The following is a 21,861-nucleotide window of genomic DNA, read 5'->3' on the forward strand; positions in this document are numbered from 1 at the left end:
TCACAAAAACCTTGGAAGTGGTTGTTATTACCTTTCCAATTTCGCAAAAAGAAATTGACATTCACAGTGTTTAATGACTTGCCCAAAATCAAATGGCTGGGGAGTGAGCCAAATCAAGTGCATATTTTCTGTAACCCCCCTTCATTCTCAAAATTATGGAAATAATGATACCAGGAAATGTTGACTCTTGCAGTATACTAGACCACAGTTAAATTATTTATTACTACTCAGGAAGGACAGTTTTATCAAATTAGTTTCATTCGTTCTTATCCTTTTTTTTTTTTTTTTTTTTTTTTTTTTGCCCTGTCCTGCTATGCTCTCTTAGCCAGGAAATGGCATCAAGATCCATCTACCTGTAGAAGCCAGAAGCTGGGAAGTCACCATGAGCACCTTTTTCCTTTGCCCCCTCCACCCGCTCAGTCACCACATTCTGTTGACCCAGGCTCCTAAATATCTCTTAAACCTACCCGCATCCCTAGTTCCTCCCTTCACGATGCTAACCACTGTCCTTTCTCATCTCTGGCCTGCAGCAGCCTCCTAACTGGGCTCCCCATGGCCAGCCTTGCCTCCCCGCGCCCCCACCTCCATTTTCCAGGCAGCAGCCAGGGTGATCCTTCTAAAATCTAAATCTGACCACAGAACTTCTGTCCTCAAAACTCTTCAGTGCTGGTCATCACTGTAAGAATAAAGTCCAAAATCTTTAACTGGGCTCTCAAGAGAGCTGCATGATCCAGCTTCTGAAGACCTCTCTGGCTTTATGAGACACTGGCTTCTCCTGCCACAGTGGAGAGGGCACAGGGGAGTGGCTCAAATGTCTGTTCTCTCCCTTCTCAGTGCCTTCTCTCCTCCACCCCTCCCTCCCACCATCCATCCCTTCAATCTGACTAACTCTATATTCTGACTTTTCCTCCAGGAAGCCTTCCCTGACCACCACAACCCAGACTGTTAGGCGTCCTGTCCATGCCCCTGTTAACACCCTGTGTTTCCACTTTGTTCTACCCCCACTTGTCACTAATATCTCTCTCTACCCTCCCCTTTTCTGTCCCCCTGAGGCGGTAAGCTCTGAGGGCAGGGAAGCTGTCTGTCTTATCCATCTCTGCATTTACAGCGCCCAGCTCCTTGCTGGCCCAGGTGGAAGCTGTATAAGTGTTCACAATGAGCAAATGGATGGTGTGAATGGGAAAAAAAGGAAGGACGAGAGGAAGAGGAAGGGGAAAAAGGGAGGGGAGGAGAGGAAGAAAGAGGAAACGAGGGGAAGATTAATTGGGGATATGAAATATGCACTGTCTTTTTGCAACGATTCCTAAGAAGTGTTTCAGAGACCACTGGTCGTGTTTCATTTTTACAGTAATGAGGCCATCCTCTTGGCTATGATGATGTTCACATATCTGACCTGAGATCATTCATTTTCCTTGAGGTGCAGTCTAAAGCGACTTTAAAAAGAGTAGTTTAGCGGTGCCACATGCTTTACGTAGATTATCCCATCAAATGTACTCCCACTTAATTATCCCATGTAATATATTGGTTTCTGCCTTTAAGGTAGAAACCATCATTGTTCCCATTTGACAGATGACGAATCTGAGGCCAATAAGTAATAGAAGTGGGTCACAAGCCCTTCCTTGTCTTTTGGCTCTAACACTCATGCCTTTGACCGCCTCATGACACACCCAGCAATGGAGTATGTCTGGGTGGGGGGAAGAGAGGTGCATCTCTGGGGATTTTTGTACCACTGAGGGGTGATGGAAAGAATTTAATTACCTTAGCCCCAAACCCTGGAGTGTTCTGTCTATATGATGGATATAGTGCTCTCCAGCCGGCTGAACTCACTCATAAAAATGAGTTGCAAAATGAAGATAAAATGAAGACTCCATAATTCCCCAGATCTGTTCCAACATGGGGACAACAGCCCTGTAGCTCTCTACTGATGATGGACTAGACCCATGACATCCCTGTCCCACCGCAGAGGTGGTGTCTCACCGCCCCCCCCAAGGTCTAGGGTCTGAGTTTCTGGCTGTCTCTCTTGAGTTGCATGCTCCAGCACACCAAATCCCACTCCTTTGGTGTTCTGAGGACTCGGGGACAGGCACCCACTCCACTGAAAAGTAAGACGAATCTGTGGGTCCACAGCTTTCTCTTGGTTCTTCAGCACAGAGTGCTTTAAGCAACATATGTCCACGTCATAGCATAGAAGACCCGATAGAATAATGGCTGCTTGTATGATAATTATTAGTAATAGTAGTGGGAAGAGGGTTCATCTGCTGAGCACTTATTGTGTAGTGTGTGGCATATTGTAAGAACTGAGAAAATATTAACTATTATTCCATCTTCACAGACTCTCCGAAGAGATGCTGTTATCATCCACATTTTATAGATGCAGGAACGATGACTCAGAGCAGTTAAGCAACTTGCCCACCATCACAAAGCCAAGTGGAGAAGCTAGAGTACCCATTTGAGACAGTCTGACTTCAAAGACTGGGCTCTTTTTTTTAATATATGATACAAAAACATAGTAAAAGATGAATAAATAAGCATTACAAAGGAACACACACACACACGCAAAGAATATACAATAAAAAGTAAGCTTTCCTCCCATCCTACCCGTAGCCTTCCGGCCCCCTTTCCCAGAAGAAAGCACCAGTATCTTAGATGTTTTTCCAGAGATATTCAGGACATCTCCAAACTTATATGAAAGCATGGATGAATACCTAGGATGGATATGTAACTATATTTGTACACCTGTGCTCTCCATCTTTTAAAATTTAAACAGCGTATTTTGAAGATCATTCCCCATTGGTCCTTTAAGATCTAATTCCCCCCCCCCTTATTTAATGCCTGCACAGGAGTCCATTGTATGGATGTGCCATTGTTTATTTAATCTGTTGATATTCTGAACAACTCTGCAACGAAGGGTCACGTGTATTTCTGTGTGTAAGGATGTTCCTTCCAATTTATCTGCAGGAGAAAGTCCTAAAAGTTGAATTGCCAGGATAAAGATCTGTGTATTTTAAATTGTAGGGTAGATACTGTCAAATTGCCATTCAAAGAGGTACTACAAAGCAGCAGTGTGAGAGAGCGAGGGTTTCCTGAAGTCTCATGACAAGGTGTACTACCAAACTGGAAACACCCGTGAATACTCATCCTGCTCACTCTGACTTAAGCTCTTGAGGTGTGAGCATTAGATCTGGGAAGATAAAGGTCATCATCTGCAAACCGTAGCCGTGAAACTGGGAGAGTTACATGTCTGGGGTACCCCGTGGGGCCAGGGTGCCCCCCGCGTCTGGGATCCCCAAGACACAGAATGCCAACTTACCCCCCTGGTTTGCAGAGGTTGGCGGGTTTGTAGCTATGACTTGCCAGTGTGGGAGAAAGCACGTCAGCTTGATTCCCGGGTGGTGTTCTCTCTGGGGAAAGGCTGCAAATTAGCAGTTCAGGAATGTAAGGAAGTTGGTTGCTTTGTCATGTTTTGTTGTTTTTTAAAGAGCACAGTTGGGTTACGGTGTGGGTCTTTTGTTTGTGTGGAGGGTGGAGGTATTTTGTTTTGTTTTTAAGACAGGGAGACTTGGGATTTGTCTTTAAATAAGATTGGAGGAAGATGCGAAACAGAGCTGTAACTCCATCAGAGATTTAGTGAGTGTGCAAACGGAAAACACCCAGGAGTTCATAGGCTGGGTGTTGTTTTTTCCGTCAGTGTTGTTCATTTAAAAGATAATATACATGTAATTAAAAACATAATTTAAATGACATTCAAATAGAAAAATAAGGTAGACAGTGCAAAGTATGTCTCCCTCCTATTTCTGACTTCTAATAGTCCTTGTCAGTTGCAACCGATGATATCTATTCCTTCCAGAATATTCTCTGCATTTACACGTGCAGAATTTACATGTATCTTTATATCTTGGAGCTCATTTCATACCTCTGAGTAGAATCTGCCTCATTCTTTTTAACAAAACAGTCGTTGTATAAGTGGATTAGACTTCAAATGACTTTGGACAATGGGAAGTTGTACACTCTACTCTTAGCCCAGGTGACATCCTACTATTACCTCTCTCTTCACATAGCTGTAGGTGGATTCTCTCCCCACTACCCCCAGTCCCCATCGTACCCGTTCTCAGAGGTCAACCTCAAAAGTGGCAAGATCTTTGCTAACCCTCTGTGTAATTTTTCTGGTTTCTTAGGAAAGAAGAATTATCTTCTGCCTGGTGAAGTGACCAGTAGATTCTCAAGGGGGCCTAAGGGACAGTGGGAGACAGAGAGGAGGTCAGACTCTAGACCTACACTGCGCAATGGCAATACAATGCGGTCCACATGTGTGATTTTTAACTGTATAGTAGTCACTTTTTTAAAAAAGAGTAAAAAAGCCACAGGTGACATTAACTTTCATGACAATTTTGTTTAACCCACTATATCCAAAACATTATCAGTTCAACATGTAACCAATATTGAAAAATTGTTGAGCTATTTTATGTTCTTTTTTTTTTTTTTTCAAACTAGCCTTTGAAACCCAATGTGTGTTTTGCTCTTACCGCAGATCTCAGCGGAACCAGCCCCAGTTCAGGGGTTTCAATGGCCGCACGTGGCTAGCCGCTGCCCCACTGGAAAGCATAGTCCTAGACACCCGCACCTGTCGCTGATCCACGTTGAACGAACCCCTGGCTCCTCCAGGCCTCTGTTTCCTCATTTTTGAATAGAAGTTGGGTTGGATGATCTCAAGAGCTCCCCTTCATCCTAATGTCCTCTGACTTTCAGTGCTAAAAATGGAAGGTCAAGGACAAGCCCAAGCCAAGTAGGTCTTATATAGCAGCTTAATCTCACCATCTGTAAAATGGGGACAATCCACCGTCACCCTGATCAGAGTGAGGATGAAAAATATGGCAGCCGGTGAGGATGTGCTTTGGGGAGGAAGAGAAATGAGGCATGTTGTGGGGTTGGTATTAGGATTGGGATTGGCCCCAGTGAGTGCTCAGAATCCGCTCACTAGACCCCAAGGTTGCTCCCCGGGTTCACTTCTCTGAACCCCACTCACCTCATCCATGGGTAATGTGGGGCTAGGAGCTTCTCCATACAGTCTCTTCCAGGATCAAATAAGGCACCCATGCAGAGGGCTCAGCGCCATGCTTAGCACACAGGAAACTCTCTGTTGCTAGAGACAGGCTGCCGTCCCCACTGCTCTGGTTGCAGCCCAGAATGGGGAGTGGCTTGCCCAAGGTCGCAGGGTGAGATGGTAGCAGACGCTGGCCTCTTTTGGCTCCCTCCTTGTCGCTAGCAGCTGTCCTGAAAGTCAGCCGCTCATTTCCTCGCAGCAAGGTAAATGAGATAAATACACCCAAAACCGCTGAACTACTCGAACGAGGCCCGGGTCCAAGTATTGTTTCCATGGTATGTACACTGGCGTGCACGTATGTGATTTGTTTAAAATCACAGCTCCAAAGGGCAGAGGCTGGCTTGGCAGGACGTGCCGCCCAGCACCCGGCTCCCTATATTCAGAGCCCCGTGCCACGACCAGTGCCAGATTCCGCCAGATTTCCAGCAAAGGGCCCCCTCGAGATGGCACATCAATTACCTTTGGCAAAACTAGGGTGGTGCAGAAAATTAAAATTAAAAGCCAGGAAGCCCAAATCATTACGTATTATATAACAATAACAGGAAGCTCTTTCTTCTGGGCATTTGCTGTGTGAGGTTGCTGAGTACCGTGCGTCCACCATTTTAATTAATCCTTCTGGTTACCCAGGGAAGTGGTCACTGCTTAACAACCCCGTTTTACAGATAAAGAAATGGAAGTTCCAGGAAAATAAAGAACTCACCTGGAAGCACACAGACAGAGCCAGAAGGGGCCTTTAAAATCTTCCCTGGGGCAGAAGGGTCACCAGCCACCCCCATTGACCCAGGAGCCTCCTGGACACTGGACATTCACAAGCTGGGACAAATGGGTTTCCTATAGCAGCTTAATTTATTCGTCTGTAAAATGGGGATATTCAAACCTGACCTTGGTGAGAGTGAGGATAAAAATATGGCAGCACATGAGGATGTGCTCCACAGAGGAAAAGGAGGGAGACAGAGTGTTGTGGGATTGTTATTAGGATCAAGGTGGACCCTGGTGAGTGCTCAGAATCCATTGGCTGAGGCACAGGGCTTGTATCTCTCTCTTTCTCTCTCTCTGCCTCTCTCTCTCTCTCTCTCTTTTTCTCTCTTTCTCTCAGCAGACACTGAATATCCCTGCTTCTCCCAAGCCCAGCCTCCTTCCAGTTCCTTCCAAAGATCAAGTTGCCTAAGGCCAAAGTGTGAGAAACAGACCCCAACTTCCCAAGCACCAGCCAACAGCCCTTCCTGATTTGAAAACCAACTGAGAAAGAGGAAAAGCTGAGCATGGCTAGGAAGGCTTGTGGATCACTTTATTCTTTTTCTTTTTTCTTCAGCCAAGCCCGGGCTCTGTCCTTTTTAGGGTCTGGCCCAAGCCAGAAGTGGAAGGAAAGCCCTTGGAAGCCTTGCCTTCCCAAAAGCTCACCTGCAAGTCCGTTCTTTAATTAAAGAATGGAGTCCAGGGGCGCCTGGGTGGCTCAGTTGGTTAAACCACTGCCTTCAGCTCAGGTCATGATCCCAGGGTCCTGGGATCGAGCCCCACATCGGGCTCCCTGCTCATGCAGGAAGCCTGCTTCTCCCTCTGCCTGCTGCTCCCCCTGCTTGTGCTCTCTCGCTCTCTCGCTCTCTCTGTGTGTCAAATAAATAAATAAAATCTTTAAAAAAAAAAAAAAAAGAATGGAGTCCACTGCCAGACTTGGACACTCAAGAGAGATCTAGAGGTCCCAGCTATCTCTGCCTCCCCCTAAACAACAGAATATCCTGGGTTCGGTACCCAGAAGAAATGGGGCTTGGGGAGTGATAAGGAAGCAAAGGGGTCAGGGGAGGACCAATCCTCCCCACTGAGGAAAGACACAGGGGTTCTGGATGGTTTTCTCCGCAAACCGGAACCCCAGCAGCAAGATGCTGAAAGACACTCAGCTGGCCGACACACGGGCCACACACGCTCACACACACAGCAGAGAAATGACACAGCATGAGGGCAATGCATGAATACGCAGAGAGAAACACTCATACCCAGTGACGCCAGATGGAGAAGGCAGGCCGGGCTGGGCCTGGGTATTCATTATTCCTTCACCCACACAGAGGGGCTGGCGGAGTTACATAATGCAAGCTGCAAAAGGGGGAGGCTCACTTACTAACCACCCCGCCTTGAGGGGATCCAGGAAGTGACACCTCTTTCTTGGGGGATGTCTGCACCCATCTCCTGCTCACAGAGGCAGCAGGAGCTTGTCAGCTGCCTCAGCCCCCGGATGACCCCGGGAGTTCGCTAAAAGGGAAATGAGGGAGTGAGTGTCACTTTGTTAGTAGTGGCAGATGGGGGCTCCCTCCTTGCGCTAAGCATGGTGAGGATGCAGGCAGGGAAGGGTGTTCAGGATAGAGCTGGACCCTGGACTTGAACAGGGGGGTTAGAGCAAGATGGAGGGGTTCTCTGCTGCCTCCCACCTGCCCCCACTCCACCCACAACCCACAGATCACCTGCTCCAAGTCAGTCACATGGGACACACGTCCATAGCTGCCCGCTGTGTTCATCCCACACGTGTATATGCCTCACCTGGACCACAACATCCCCAGCTGGGCCCCCTGTTGCCCCTTGGCACCCCAACCATACCCCATTTCTCCAGGCCTGGGGGAGCCAGCGGGAGTTGAGAAAATAACCAGAATATGAAGTTTTTCCAACTGGAGTGGAAGTTTAAAAGCTTGGGCTCAAGAGTGGGGCAGACCTGAGCTCAAAACCTCTCTTCGCTGTCATTTCTACATGACTTTGGACAACTAACTAAACCCCTTCCCAGGCTTCTCATCTATTGAAGAGTAACCATGAGGATCAAAGGCAAATATATATATTTATATATGTGTGTGCATGTGTGTATACACACACATACATGCATACATTAAGAGCGTACTTGTTCAATAAGTGTCTGCTATGTTTAATATTTTGGGATTTTTCTTCATTCAGCAAATACTCATCGAGCACTTGTTGTGTGCTTATGATAACCCTGGGGGTACACAGTCCACTCTTCTTAATGTTTCCCCATTACGGTTGCAGGCAGTCTATGGAGTACAGATGTTCTCTAAAGTTTTGTGTGGACCCATGTCTTTGATATTTAATACACCACATTGGCTTTATAATGGTTTGTAATGTGGCCAAATCAGTCCTTTGGGGCCTGGAACTAGTCGATAGTTACAAAAATGGTCAGAAAGGACACCCTTGGAGGCATTCCCCTTCCAGTGAGTCTGTTGTGGGGACTTTGGGAGTGGCCAGGACAGAGAGCCCAAAGATCTGTGCTGGCTGAGCTCCTGACATGTGAATGGAAAATGTTTGTAAGACACAGAGAGCCAAAGGCCGCGTGACAAGTTGAAACAGTGGCTTCTCAAGATGGGAGAGATAAGAGATGAGACTGTGCTTCTTGCCATTTGATTTCTAGGCTATCGGTGGTTTCCCCAGGGAGACCTTTGGTCTCGGGGGTCTTTGATCATGGGAGATGAAACCAGGCAATTTGCAGCTAATGGGGAAGGTACCCCCTCCCCTCGAGGAGGAAGGATTTCATTTCGAGGTTGGCTTCCAAAATCCAGGGTCTTGTGGCTAGACTTCTCAGTTGGCTGCATTTCCCACCTTGCTTTGGAAGGTGGTATTGGGCAATCCACATCAATCTCTCTTTTGGAACTTCACCCCCTCCCTTGTTCCTTCTCTCCAGCACAGGCCTGATGAGCTGGTGATGCCCAGAGAATAGTGCACAGGAGCTTGCGTCATCTCGAGACACATCTAGACACATCCACCAGACACTTCTCCTCCCCAGTCGGCCTGACCTGTTGCTTAGGGACACGTCCCACGGCTTCTCCTGACGTCTGCCTGATCGACCATCACTTCCTAGAGAGAACAAGGAGGAAGGCAGACGCGTGAAATCATGCCACCAATGGCCGGATGGCAGTGAGTGGGTGACGCCGAGTTGACGTCAAAGACGGAGAAGACGAACCCAAGAACAGCTCATTCTTGAGACTCCCCGAGGCCCCAGCCCCCAGCTCTTCCTCTCAGCTCGGCGTGAAGCCTGGCTCCTCCTGGTGAAATCAGCTTGGCCTGACATATTTTAAGTCTTCGGACCCCTGGATACTAGACATCATGGAGAATCAGGTGTTCAGTGTTCAGCAGATCCAACCCAACGTCATTTCTGTCCGCCTCTTCAAGCGCAAGGTTGGGGGCCTGGGCTTCCTGGTGAAGGAGCGGGTGAGCAAGCCACCCGTGATCATCTCCGACCTGATCCGAGGGGGTGCCGCGGAGCAGAGCGGCCTCATCCAGGCCGGCGACATCATCCTCGCGGTCAACGGCCAGCCCTTGGTGGACCTGAGCTATGACAGTGCCCTGGAGGTGCTCAGGGGCATCGCCTCTGAGACCCACGTGGTCCTCATTCTGAGGGGCCCTGAGGGCTTCACCACTCACCTGGAGACCACCTTCACTGGGGATGGGACCCCCAAGACCATCCGGGTGACACGGCCCCTGGGTCCCCCCACCACGGCTGTCGATCTGTCTCACCAGTCATCGGCCAGCAAAGAGCACACACCGCCAGTGGATGGGGCCCCAGGGCCTGGCAATGGGCCCCAGCATGCCCAAGACAGTGGGCAGGGAGCCAGCTCACTCTCAAATACCAACAGCCTGGCTCGCAGACCCCTCGGCCAGGACCCTACCAAGAAAAGCACTGGGGTGGCTCTCCAGGACAGCCAGAACAGTGAACTGCTCAAAGAGATAGAGCCTGTGCTGAGCCTTCTCACCAGTGAGAGCAAAGGGATCAATGGAGGGGGACCTTCCAAGGCAGAGACAAAGGATGCGGAAGTCCAGGTAGACAGGTAAGTTCTACAGATGCGTGCGTGCGTGCGTGCGTGCATATATGTGCTATGTGCAGACATGTTCTGCAGCTCTGTACCAGACCCAGGAGACACCCTGAGCTGTTCCAGACACACACAGTCACATCCACTCGACCACTCTTGCCTCTTTCCCTTAAACCTGCAATTGTAAGAACGGAGTGGGCATCACTTCTAGCCTGTATCTCTAGCCATGAGACCCAGAGCTAAGAGTCAGGGTAGCTGATGTCGTGTCTTCCAGCAACCCCTCAAGGTGGGTACTTTTGGGATCTACAATTCACGGGGCAGAAGACTGAGGCTCAGAGGGAAGGGGGCTCTCCCAAGTCGTCCAGGAAGCGAGAGGCGCGTGTCCATGGTAGCCTTGGCATAGGGTGAGTGCCAGGGTCCCGGAAAGAGAGCGGGGATGAGCTGAGGCCTGGGTAACCCTCAGCCTAAACCAGCTGTCTCCCTGTGACAGCCGCTTGGGAGCAAGGAAGTCCCTTCCTTTAGGAAGGGACTGGAATCAAAGTAGAGAACTGGCCCCAGGTCCCCCAAAACAGTGGTCTTACTCATATTATATAGGAGCTAAAGCTAGAACATGAAGACCTGGGTCCCGGCCCCTCTGCATTTGCCAGATTGGCATTTTCTGATTCTGGAGAGGAAAAGAGCAGGCGATACAGTGGGTGATTCTAACTCCTTCTTTGGGGAGGAATTGGCAGCTGGGCTAGGGGGTCAGAGAACAGTGGGTCCAGAGATATGAGAGGGAGGGAAGTTTCTCTCTGCCCCCTTCTGCTCTCATCTTAGATTAGCACTAACCCTACAGCCCCTACTTCTTATCCACCCCCCACCACAGAGGAGGCTCAGGTGTGGGGCCACCCGGAAACCCAGGCCAAGATTTCCCAACCCCAAGGTCCTCCCCAAGGACCCCTGAGTGTCTGGAGAGCCTTTAGAGGTCTCCATGATATCCCTCAGGGACCTGGATTAAAGCACCTCTCCAAGCCCCTGCACTGATGCATTCAACAAATGTTCATTGAAGACCTACTGTGGCCAGACAGTGCTCTGGGCACCAGGGATGAAGCAATGAATGGAACAGACAAACCCTCTGGCCTTGTGAGTGAATGAAATAGACAAGCCCCTTGACCTCGGGGAGCTTATGGTGTAGTGGAGAAGACGAAGAATAAATGAGATAAAGATGTTAAAATATGTAGGCCATCAGTGATATGTGCTAAGGAGATAAATGGAACAGGGAAAGGGTCAGGAAGTATTGGGGAGGGTGAATTTTAGAGAGAGAGAGGCTGGACAGGTCTCAAGGAAGGTGACATTGGAAGACCCGGAGGAAGAGGAAGAAGGGCGCCTCAAAGCTTTATGGAGGAGGGACATTCCAGGCAGAGGGAATGGCAGGTGCCAAGGTCCTGAGGTAGGAGTGTGCCTGATGTGGTGGAGGAACTGCCCGGGTTCCAGTCTTCTTTCCTGATGAGTCAGCCCCCAAACTGCACTTTGAGGGGGGCGGAGCTCAGTCTGTGGCACCCCACCTCAGCCCGCCATTGCTTCCTGGAGCTTTTCTAACTTATCACACCTGGGCAAAAACCAAGCCGATTCCAGCAAGACCCCAAGAGGGAAGATGAGCCTGTGTCAGAAGCCCCCAGAGGTCCCCTGCTCCCCCTTGAGCTCCTGTCCCCCAACCTGCTCCCTTCTGTCTTCTGCGCATTCCTGGGGGCAGCTTGGAGTGTCCCCCATGCTTTTGGTCCCATCTCTGCAGGAGACAGAGAGTTTTGGCCCCATTACCCAGGACATGGTGTGACCCTCTTGGTGGAGCAAGTGGCTGGGAGCCCCTATCGTCCTGACCTTCCTTTCTGGAGCTGGAGGCCAGGATGGGTCCTCGGGGCTGTCCTGGCTTGCGGAGATTGGGGCACAGTTCACCCACAACTAGCATGGAGACCCCCACTCCAGGCAAGAACCCAGTCCTCGGGGGGCTGCCACCTCCCAGGGCTCCCTACCGCAGCGCCACCGTAGAGATGACAGTCTTGACGTAGCTTCTGGGAAGCCAACAACCTCCAAGTCTCATTCAGTGGCTTTAAATCCTAAAGCCGTTGTCGAGTCCAGATTGAATCACTGGTCTGGTTTTCCGGGAGACACCAGAAGTGCCTTCCTTCAAAGATTCCTGGGCATAACCCCTTCCTCAACAGCCCTTCTCCCAGGAATTGCAGCAGGACCCTGAGTAAGAGTGGCATTCCCTGCTAGGGGCTGGATCTAGTGTTCCATACACTTGGTTCTGATTCTCAGCTGGGCGGGGGGCGGGCATGGGGTCAGGAGCGTTGGAATTCCCTGGGGCTTTATTTCAGCCCTACCCCAGACCCAGGAGCCTGAATCTCCCTGTGTGATATGGAAAAGTCCCCAGCAGGTCCCTCTCCCTCCCAGAAGCCAGGATGACCCTCTCCCAACTGACAGGGCAGGCAGCACACACAAGCCCAGCGCAGGACACTAGGCTTGGGGGAGGTCATGAAATATGAAGGACTTGAACAGGAGCCCTCTTATCCACCAGGCCTGAGGGGCCTCTCCAAACACCAACTCAGAAAAGCAGCCTTCATTTCCCCGAGGAGGGGGGATGGCACGCTGGTCTGACATGGGATCTCCTCCAGCATACCTGTTTTCCCAAATTGGGAGGCTGCACCTGAGCTCTCAACCTGCCCTCATCCATCACAACCTCCCCTCCAGTGACCAAAAGGAGCAGAAAACACTGCTTTGGAGGAGGTGCCGTTTGGAAGAAAGTGACTCAGGGCAAGTCCAGGGCTCCATGACCCCTGCTGAGGGAAACAGTTCTAAGGATGAGTATTCAATACTAGTGCGTATTCCCCTGGCTCAATCACTCACACCTGTGCTGGACCCAGAACCCACCCCACCCTCCACCACTTTAACAAATATTTTTAAATGCCCCCTTTACTAACCAGGAGCTAATTCATGGATCATATAACCTACTCACGCTTTACATTTGTTAATAAATATAATGCCCTAACTATAAAATAAAGGAGACCAAGAATAAAAGTAATTTACAGTAGGTACGCCTGGGTGGCATAGTCACTTGGGCGTCCGACTCTTGGTTTCGGCTCAGGTCATGATCTCAGGGTCGTGGGATCGAGTCCCGCGTCAGGCTCCATGATCAGCGGGAAGTCTGCTTGGGTTTCTCTCTCCCTCTCCCTCTGCCCCAACCCCCTGTGTGCTCTCTCTCTCTCTCTCTCTCAAATAAGTAAATCTTTAAAAGAAAGAAAGTAACTTATAGTAACAGAAGCTATAATGTAATATATCAGTGCTCAGATATCCGCCCCTGCAGGTAGAATTAGCCCGCACACAAGTGTCAAATGCAGATTTGACACAAGCATGTTGTTTTGGCAGCTCAGACACCACCAGCAGTGTCGCCTTACTGATGTGATGATGTGATTTTCCACAGTGGTGACCGGACTCCCAGTAAAACGATGTCCTGTCTTTACCCAGTGGTTGCAAGAAGGGAAAATTCGGTGTATCTTAAAGCCACATTTATATGTAAGACCAAATTGGGATCTTGGCTCAGGAATCTCAGCTTACGTTGGATCTAGGTGGATGTCCAAAAGTTGCGTGGCAGCCAGGCCCCTTCTTCCTAGTGTGGGTTTGTCCCGGGCACTAAAGGATGTCGTTTTTGGGGTGGGGGTCGGAGCTGGCTTCTGGATGGCCAGGTGACGGTGAGGCTGGCCGCCCACCAGACCTGGAGCCCCACATCCTGGTCACAGGCAGCAGTCTCTGGCTTCTGGGGGGCCAAGCAGAGGCTGGGGCCATTCCTGGTTTTCAGCAGTGCCCTTGACTTTCCTGTTCTCTTGGCCTCGTTTCCTTTCTTCCCTCTTTCCTCTTGGACACAGACCTATTCTCCTGCTTCATCTAGTTCCTTTCCCTCTCGGGGCATCCCTGGTCCTGTTGTTTGGGGGTGCTGGCCCTTCGCTGGGGGGAGACATGATGGTTAGTCTAGACGCAGCCTCACCCTGGATCCCAGGGGGAAGGTGGACCTGGCGGGTGGTGGCAGCACGTGGGGTGTGTAAGGAAGGGAAATCTGGGGGCTTCTGGGACCTTCTCCCCTTGGGAGCGGTCACTTTAAAATGCTGCGTGTCAGAGGATATCCAGGTTGTTCAGCTTGCTGCCCTGAAGGAGGGTTCTAAAGAGGCCAACGTCCCTGGTCCAGCATCCATCTGGACCAGCCGGTCAGCCTCGCCCTGCACTGTGATCACTTCCCTTCCACCTACAGGGTACTCGGGTACTTACAGAGTACCTTCCCAACAGCCGTGTCTTCAGAGCTGGGGTGAATTCCGCTTCCTAAGTGGGCTGTGTGGTTTGGGCCCCCTTATCGACAAGAAAACTGAAACTCCGAGAGGTGGAGCAGTTTGCCCAGAGTCACACAGCACTGGCCACAGGGTGCTGTCTTGCTTCTACCTAGAAGTCTCTCCGTGGGCATCTACAGTTAAAGAGAAACCAAGCAAGAGAATGTGGTTGGAGGCACAGAAGTCAATTGCCACCCTAGAGAATGAGCTTAATTGGGGAGAGGAGGTCTTCTGTGACAAGCCTGTGTTTTATGATCATGATGCGGGTCAACATGTACTGAGCACTCCATGTGGGCCCGGCCCCATGCAAAGGTCTTGACATTGATGAATTCCTTTGCTCCTCATAGCACCCCGTTTTCCTAATAAGCAAACCAAGGCTCAGAGAGGTGCAGTCACTTGTTCCAGGTCACATAACTTGCAAGAGACAAAGCCAGGACTTGACCTCGAGCCCAAGCTCTTGGCTGCTACTAGCATAGATAGCACTGTTGGCCACCCTGTACTTGACCACTAGCCGTCAAGTTGCTGAGGACCTTGGAGTATTTTCTCAGTCTGGAAGGGAGAGAGATATGAGAGATAGCACCCCTGGAGAACGGATCTCAGACCAACCAATGAGAGCATTGACTCCGGGACGGTCTGCAGCGAAGGAGCCCCTCTCTGGCTGCACTTGACTCATGACTTTGATCCACTCTGTTGGCATTGACTCCAACAACCGCCTTCACGCTGAATGTCAGTGGGAGTTTTCATTCTCACCCTGACCATTTGAACACGAGGGGCTTCCCCAGTCCATCCTTTCCTGGGGAAGGGAGAGAAGCCCTATTTATAGAGTTGTTACTCTTGCTTTTCCCTCTCCCATCTGTGTCCCCACCATTTTGTCAGATGGGCTCCCAGCCCCTCATTCTGGGGAAGAGCTATGCAATAAGCCCACCCAGCCACCCGCTCGCCCCAGACGGCCTGTAACCAGGGGACTTGTCACCATCTTTCATTCAACAAATATCTACTGAGCATCTATTCTGCCCCAGATACTGTCCTCGGAACTGGAGATCCACTGATGAGCCTCTGCCATTATGGAGTCATAGGCAAGAAATGAATAATAAACAGGTAGACTCAGGCAGTCGTTTTAAATAGTGACACATGCATGAAAGAAATGAAATAGTGATTTGAAGAAACATGGCTTGGGGTTAGGTAAAAAAAAAAAAAAAAAAAAAATTTGGATCAGAGAGTCAGAGAAGGCCTCCCTAAAGAGGCAACATCTATACTGAGGCCAGAAGGTGCGAACCATGTGAAATCTAGGGAAGGGCATTCCTGGCAGAAGGCACAACAGGAGCAAAGGCCCTGAGGCAGGAACAAGGTTGGGATGTTCAAGGAACGGAAAGAAGGTCTGTGGGACGTGAGCATAGTGAGTCGGAATAAAGAGCTAGGCAGTGACATCACACACGTGGGCCGGGCCACTAATCCCCCGCCCCCACACCATCCCTGCCCCCGCCACCAAATACTCACTGTCTCAGTCTCCCCTGCCCCTTGCTGCAATAACAAAGACCACAAATGTGGTGGCCTAGAACAACGCATATTTATTCTCTTACAGCTCTGGAGGTCTTGGGTCTGGAGGCTCTAGAGGTGAATCTGTTTCCTTACCTTTTGCAGCTGCTAGAGCTGCATTCCTTGCCTTTCTTGGCTGGTGGCCCCTTCCTGCCCCTTCAAAGCCAGCATGCAGCATCCTGCTTCCGGGGTCACAAGGCCTTCCTCTCTTATGGCAGATCTCCCTCTGCTTCCTTCTTATAAGGACCCATGTGATGGCATTTAGGGCCCACCCACTTAATCCAAGATAATCTCCCCATTTTCAAGATCCTTAACTTCATCACCCCTGCAAAGACCCTCTTTCTACATAAGATAACATAACATACATGGGTTCCAGGGGTTAAGGCTTGATGTCTCTGGGGGCCATTTTCATCCCACCACACACATCCAACAAGCCCCAGGGAGCAATACTATGGCCAGCTCCTGGAATGGCCATTACTATGAGGTCTCACTGGACTGGGTTCAGTGACCTTACTTCTAGTCTCTCCTTTGCCACTCACCAGCTACATATTTTAGGAAAGCCCCTAGACCTCTCTGGGCCTCAGCTTCCCCATCTGTAGAAATAGTATGTGGACCAGATAAGCCCTAAGATTCCTTCCAGAACTACCATTCAGGTTCCTCCTTAAGGTCAATAGTGAGCATGCTCATCACAGGCCAGGCAACTGACCAGTACCCCAAAGGTATACTGCTCCATTCGACCTCTCCAGAACATCATTCCAGGGGGAGGAGCTCAAACATCCCTTTAGGTCACAGGTCACAAACTGGGGATTGAGGATCACACCCAGGTCTCCTACGAGTCTTATTAGGAGGCCTACAGAGCTTTCTGAAAAATGATTTTGTGGCAAAATAGAGAAATCAAGAGGTTTCGCAATAAAACCGATTTCCAGCCTCTCAAAAATAAAGAGAATATCAGAAGAGCTATTAGCACCAAGTCTATTCGTGGGGAGACAGCCAGCCTCGGGGAGCTGGGCGGGGCCTAGCATGGGCTCTCCACTTCCCCAGGATCCAAAATCAGCCAATCCGCTCAGCCTGGATGCTGTAAACACTGGAGTTTGAGGGTCCTGCCCAGTTTTTGTGATGTGAACAATTACAGTCCTGATTGTTGCCGAGCCCAGAGGCCCTCACCTCACCTCTCAGCTAGAGCATTGCGGTAAAATTTCAGCTCTCAAGAGCCTGCTTTTCTCTTTGGTCATCTTCCCCTACTCCAGCACGATGAGATCTAAAACAGAGCTTTGCAGAGACCCCCAGACTCATTTTTCCAAGCCCCTCAAGTCTTCCTGCTTTAACTTAGCTCCCAACATCCAAGACCAGGTGGAGGATGGACGGGGATGAGAAGGGGGGTCAGGGCATAGTATGGTGTCTGAGGAGAGATGCAGCAGGCTTCCTGCCAGGATCAAGCTGCTCCTCAGTGGCCTCCTTGCCTGGTTGGGGCGGAGCAGGCGGCCCCTACCTCCCAACTGTGCCCTACACACAGGCCTGGGCCACCTGCTCCCCATCCTGGGTACTCGCAGTTGGTTGGTGGCCAGCACTGGGCTGACCAGCAACTGTGCAAACCTCCTGTGGAGTTGGCCCAGGACCCCCACACCCCCTGCCTGAGAGTCCAAGGCTTGGCCCCCAGGAAGCCTCAGTTGGAAGGAGCTAGCAAAGGTTTTCAGAACGTCTAGAGATGCCGAACTGACTGTTAGCTTGGGTATGATTGTCCCACTAGCGAAATGGAAGAAAAGGGGCTTTAGTTTAGTCCTTGCCAAAAAGCTTGGAAAATGCTTGCCAAGTGGAAGGTAGAGCTCCATGCTTGGCCTCAGGAGGGGAAAGAAGAGAAGGAGCTGGGGGGACATTGACATTTCTAACCAGGAAGGAGCCTTGCTGTTCACTGCTAGAGTCAGGCCCAGAGCCCTCCCAGGAGGATGAGTCTTCAAGGAAGTCTGTGGACCATGTGGGGTGCTTTTGACAATGCAAATTCCAGGGTTCCCCCCCCAGACCCACTACTTCAGACTCTCTAGGGGGCAAGTTCGGGGGGATTTTAACAGGCCCCTCAGTTGATTCTGATGCCCCCCAAAGTGTGAGAACTGCCAAACATGACCACACAATGGCTCTGGGGATCCTGGTCTACCTAGAAGGCAAGCCCACTGGAGGGTGGCCTATCCAAGGGGGCTGAGGATGCCTGAGAAGAGGTAGAAGCCATATAGTGAAGGTGGGTTCTTCAATCCCATCTGAGAACAAGGGGCAACTAGTGAGTAAATCCTTGTAGACATAGAGATGGGCATAGAGCAAGGATGGGCGAGACAGTGGAAGAGGCATGAGATCGGGGTCTTCGGCCACACCTAAGCCAGAGCTTCTCACTAAGGAGGAGTACATTTTGTTTCCTCCCCAAAGGGACATTGGGCAATGTCTGGAGACATTCTGAATTGTCACAACTGGCAGGCACTGTGGAGGGGAGAAGGGTGTTATTGGCATCTAATGGGTAGAGACCAGGGATGCTGCTAAACATCCTACAGTGTCCAGGACAGCCCCCCGCAACAAAAAATGATCCAGCTCTCAAAATATCAATAGTTCCAGGTTGAGAAACCCTGATCTAAACTGAAACCACTCCAGGCAGCTGGGCAGGACCAACATTCATGAGTACTGACAAAGGAGAGTCACCCTCCAGGCTTCTAAGAAGTCAAGACAGACCCTATCCACCTCCATCTATGGGCTCCCAGTATGTTTATTTAAATGAAGAAATGATACATGAAAGTGACCAGGTTCTCATTCAACAGATAAACACATTCAACACCTCTACTTCATTTGGAGGGAAAGATCAATATCTAAATTTGACGGTCTTCACCAGTATGAGGTTCAACCAAATGTCTCCTCCACCACCCCCTTAAGCCCTGTTCTCAGTGACTCTCAGCTAGGGGAACAACAAGAAGGAAACATCTGACTTTCAGGCTTTTTCAGGCTTTCTTCACTACTCATTGGTGGTGTGACCTTTGACAAGTTACCTAATCTCTCTGAGCTTCAATTAGTTAATGAAGTTAATGAAGACACACATATTTAATTAGTTCTATGTGTTAGGCATTTACACACATGACCTCGTTTAACCCCCAGGAGAGGAGGGGTGTGAAGTGGGTGTTGAAGGTCGAGTAGGAGTTGGTTCCCAGCAGAGGGAAGATGAAGGGGCATCCCAGGGAGGTCAGGGATAAAGGTAGGTGCGGACAACAGGGTGCTCCCCGGGAGGAGGGAAGAGTGAAGATCAGGGCTGAGAATGATGGGTGGTGGGAGTCTGGAAGGGAAGCAGAGAAATCCCCAAGTCCTGTGCGCTGTGAACATGACATGACATCTCCGAAAGGGTCTGAGTATCCCTGCCTGTGCCCTCCAGCCCCCAGAGAACGTGCTTTTTCTTGGCTAAGAGCTGTGTACGCCTTCATTTCCCAGCCTTCGGAGACATTAAGGCTTTGAGGGGCACTGTCCAGTGCTATAACCACCAGCCACATTTGGCTACTTATACTTAATTAAAATTAGACAAAACTTCGGATTCGGCTTCTCATTGACCGTGGGCACATTTCAAGTACTCAATTGCCACATGGAACCAGTGGCTATAAAATTGGACAACATAGATATAGGATGTTCCCATCATCACACAAACTTCTACTAGACCATGTTGGCTTAGAGCAATCTTGGCTGTTTCATACAGAACCAGCATTTTTCCTTTTTCTGTTTCTGTCTTGTCTGATCAGCCCATAAACACAGTAGTAAGAGGAACAGCAGGTGCCACACAGCTAAGGGCTATAAACTTTACCTCATTTAACCATTGCTGCAACCCCATGAACTAAATATTACTAACCCTGCTTTAGAGATGAATAAATGGAGATTCAGAAAGCATGAGTATCCAAGATATCCAAGGTTGGCACAGCTTATAACCAGCAGAGCCAAGAGTTGAACCCAATGCCACCCAGCCCATAGCCCACACTCTTAACCAGCAAGCTACCCTGCCCATAGGAACCCATCAAGCAGCTAGATCCCAGGGTGAGCAAATTGGCGGCAATAAGCCAGATATTTCCCTCAAAGCTGATTATCACTGTCAGACTGGGAGCTAGGAATCTACTGAAATCTACTTCTGATTTTGCTCCTGGGTGAACGGAAGCAAATTAGCTCAACCTGGATGTTCCCCCTGGTCCCCTATTAAATATATTCTTTATATTTAGCTCATCACACAGGACTCTTAAATAAGTTTGTGTTGACAAAACACTTCAGATGCATTATTTAAACAGAGGTGTTAAAGGCTCTTAAAAAAGGAGGGGGGGAGAGGATAAAAACAGCTCTCCCTGAAGATTCACAACAGACAGGCCATGTGAGCCATTTCGGAGTTGCCTAGGTAATTGTTCCCCGTAATTTTTGCAAACTGGCCTCGTTCAGCAAGAGATGTTGGATTACTTGCTCTTTAGCCTCTGGCTTAGAGTAACTACTTTTTCCTGTCTCTGTTTAAAAAAGGAAAGATCTGGGCCAAGCATCAATCAGACCTAGTTTCAAATCCCAGCCCTTCTCTGTGCTTACTGTGGGACCCTGGGAAACTTACATAACCCCTCCGGGCTCAGTTTTTGCATCTGTAAAATAGGGCTTTTAATATCTTTTGAGAGTCAATGAAGTCACTTCTGTGTCAGCACCTGGTATGTTACAGACGCTCGAACACCTCACCTCTGCTGAATCCCCATTTGTAGTCATGTGATATCATAGGATCAGGCATTTCAGAGCCGAGAGGGAGCTGAGTGGCATTTAGGGCAGCCATCTCACAGACAATCCCTCTGTTTACCCCACGTAGGGAAACCATTGGCTTGCGAAATGGCTGTCATCAAGAACCACTCCCTGTGTGTTTTGGTGACATTTTCAAGAGGGTAAAACAGAATGTTCCCTCTGACAATTGCAGAACTCTCCACGCAGAAGAGTGGAGGTGGCTCTGACGCAGGCCACCAGCGCTTTGACACAGCAGGGAGGGAGGTCTAGCTGGCCCCGAGGGAGCAGCCAGAGGGGCCACTCAGGGCCATGCCCTCAGAGCTGGAGCCCTGACTTCCGAGTGATCCCAAATGACTATCAGCACCAAACTAGGGGTCAGGGGAAATGATGGGACCGGTATTATAAATCCCTAAAGCTGGGAAAGTTAGAACAGAGGACTAGGTAAGGGTCAACCTCGACACCTGAGACTGAAACCAGGAGGGACCCCAGAGCAAGCCGCGGTGCCCAAAGCTGGGGAACAGACAGATGCTATAGTCAGAGTAAAAGTGGATGGGAGGGTTAAAAAGAGGCCCGTTGTCACGAAGCAGGAGGGCAGAGCTCAGAGGGAGGAAGGACAGAGGTGAGGCGGGGCTGGTCAGAAGGTCTGGATTTTGAGGCAGAGTCAGTTCCATCACAGCCATGACCTCCCTCCATCTTAGAGGATAACCAGGTGGTGGAACCTAACTGAGATTGTCTCCTCCTGAATCTGAGTTCAAGAGCAGAGAGCCAGGAAAGCTTTGCAGTTAAGAAGTCAGCATTTAGAGTCAGGAACAAGTCTGGGTTTGAATCCCAACTCCACTGTCCGTAGCTGTGTGACTTAGGCTAGTGAATTAACCTCTCTGAGCCTCAGTCTCCTTGTCTGATGATGATTATGAGGATTATGATTATAATAATGAAGATGCTAATGATGGCGACAGTGGAGGAGGATGGTGATCCTCGTAGTGATGGTGATGATGATGAATAGGATGACGTAAGGAAAGTGATGATGGTAATGATGAGAGTGATTATGGCCATGGTGATGGTGATCGTGATGGTTATGCTGATGAGGAGAGGCTGCATGGTGATGATCACGAGAATGATGGTGGCAGTGGTGGTGACAGCAATGGAAGTTTGCATGGTGAGGGTGATGGTGGTGGTGGTGGCAGTGGTGATGATGGTGATCTTGGTGATGGTGGTGATGGTGATGGTGATGATAGTGATGTTGGTGGTGATGCTGGTGATGGTGATGATGGTGGTGGTGGTGGTGATGGTGGTGATGATGGTGGTGGTGGTGGTGATGATAGTGATG

At 49.8% G+C, this 21,861-nt stretch overlaps 1 protein-coding gene across 2 annotated transcripts in view; it reads left to right on the forward strand.

Annotated features, from left to right (window-relative positions):
* The window catches only part of NOS1 (nitric oxide synthase 1), a 102,808-nt gene that overhangs the window by 14,454 nt on the left and 66,493 nt on the right, over positions 1-21,861 (forward strand). For both annotated transcript variants that reach the window (XM_073881035.1, XM_073881036.1), the window contains exon 2: positions 8,772-9,915. In XM_073881035.1, the coding sequence (XP_073737136.1) occupies positions 9,194-9,915 (722 nt within the window). In that variant the 5' untranslated portion in view covers positions 8,772-9,193. The remainder of the gene's footprint in view (positions 1-8,771; positions 9,916-21,861) is intronic.

This window comes from Callorhinus ursinus, unplaced genomic scaffold, assembly GCF_003265705.2.
Source record: "Callorhinus ursinus isolate GAN/ISIS: 27379988/994484 unplaced genomic scaffold, GSC_fseal_2.0 scaffold41, whole genome shotgun sequence".
In the NCBI taxonomy this organism is placed as follows: domain Eukaryota; kingdom Metazoa; phylum Chordata; class Mammalia; order Carnivora; family Otariidae; genus Callorhinus; species Callorhinus ursinus.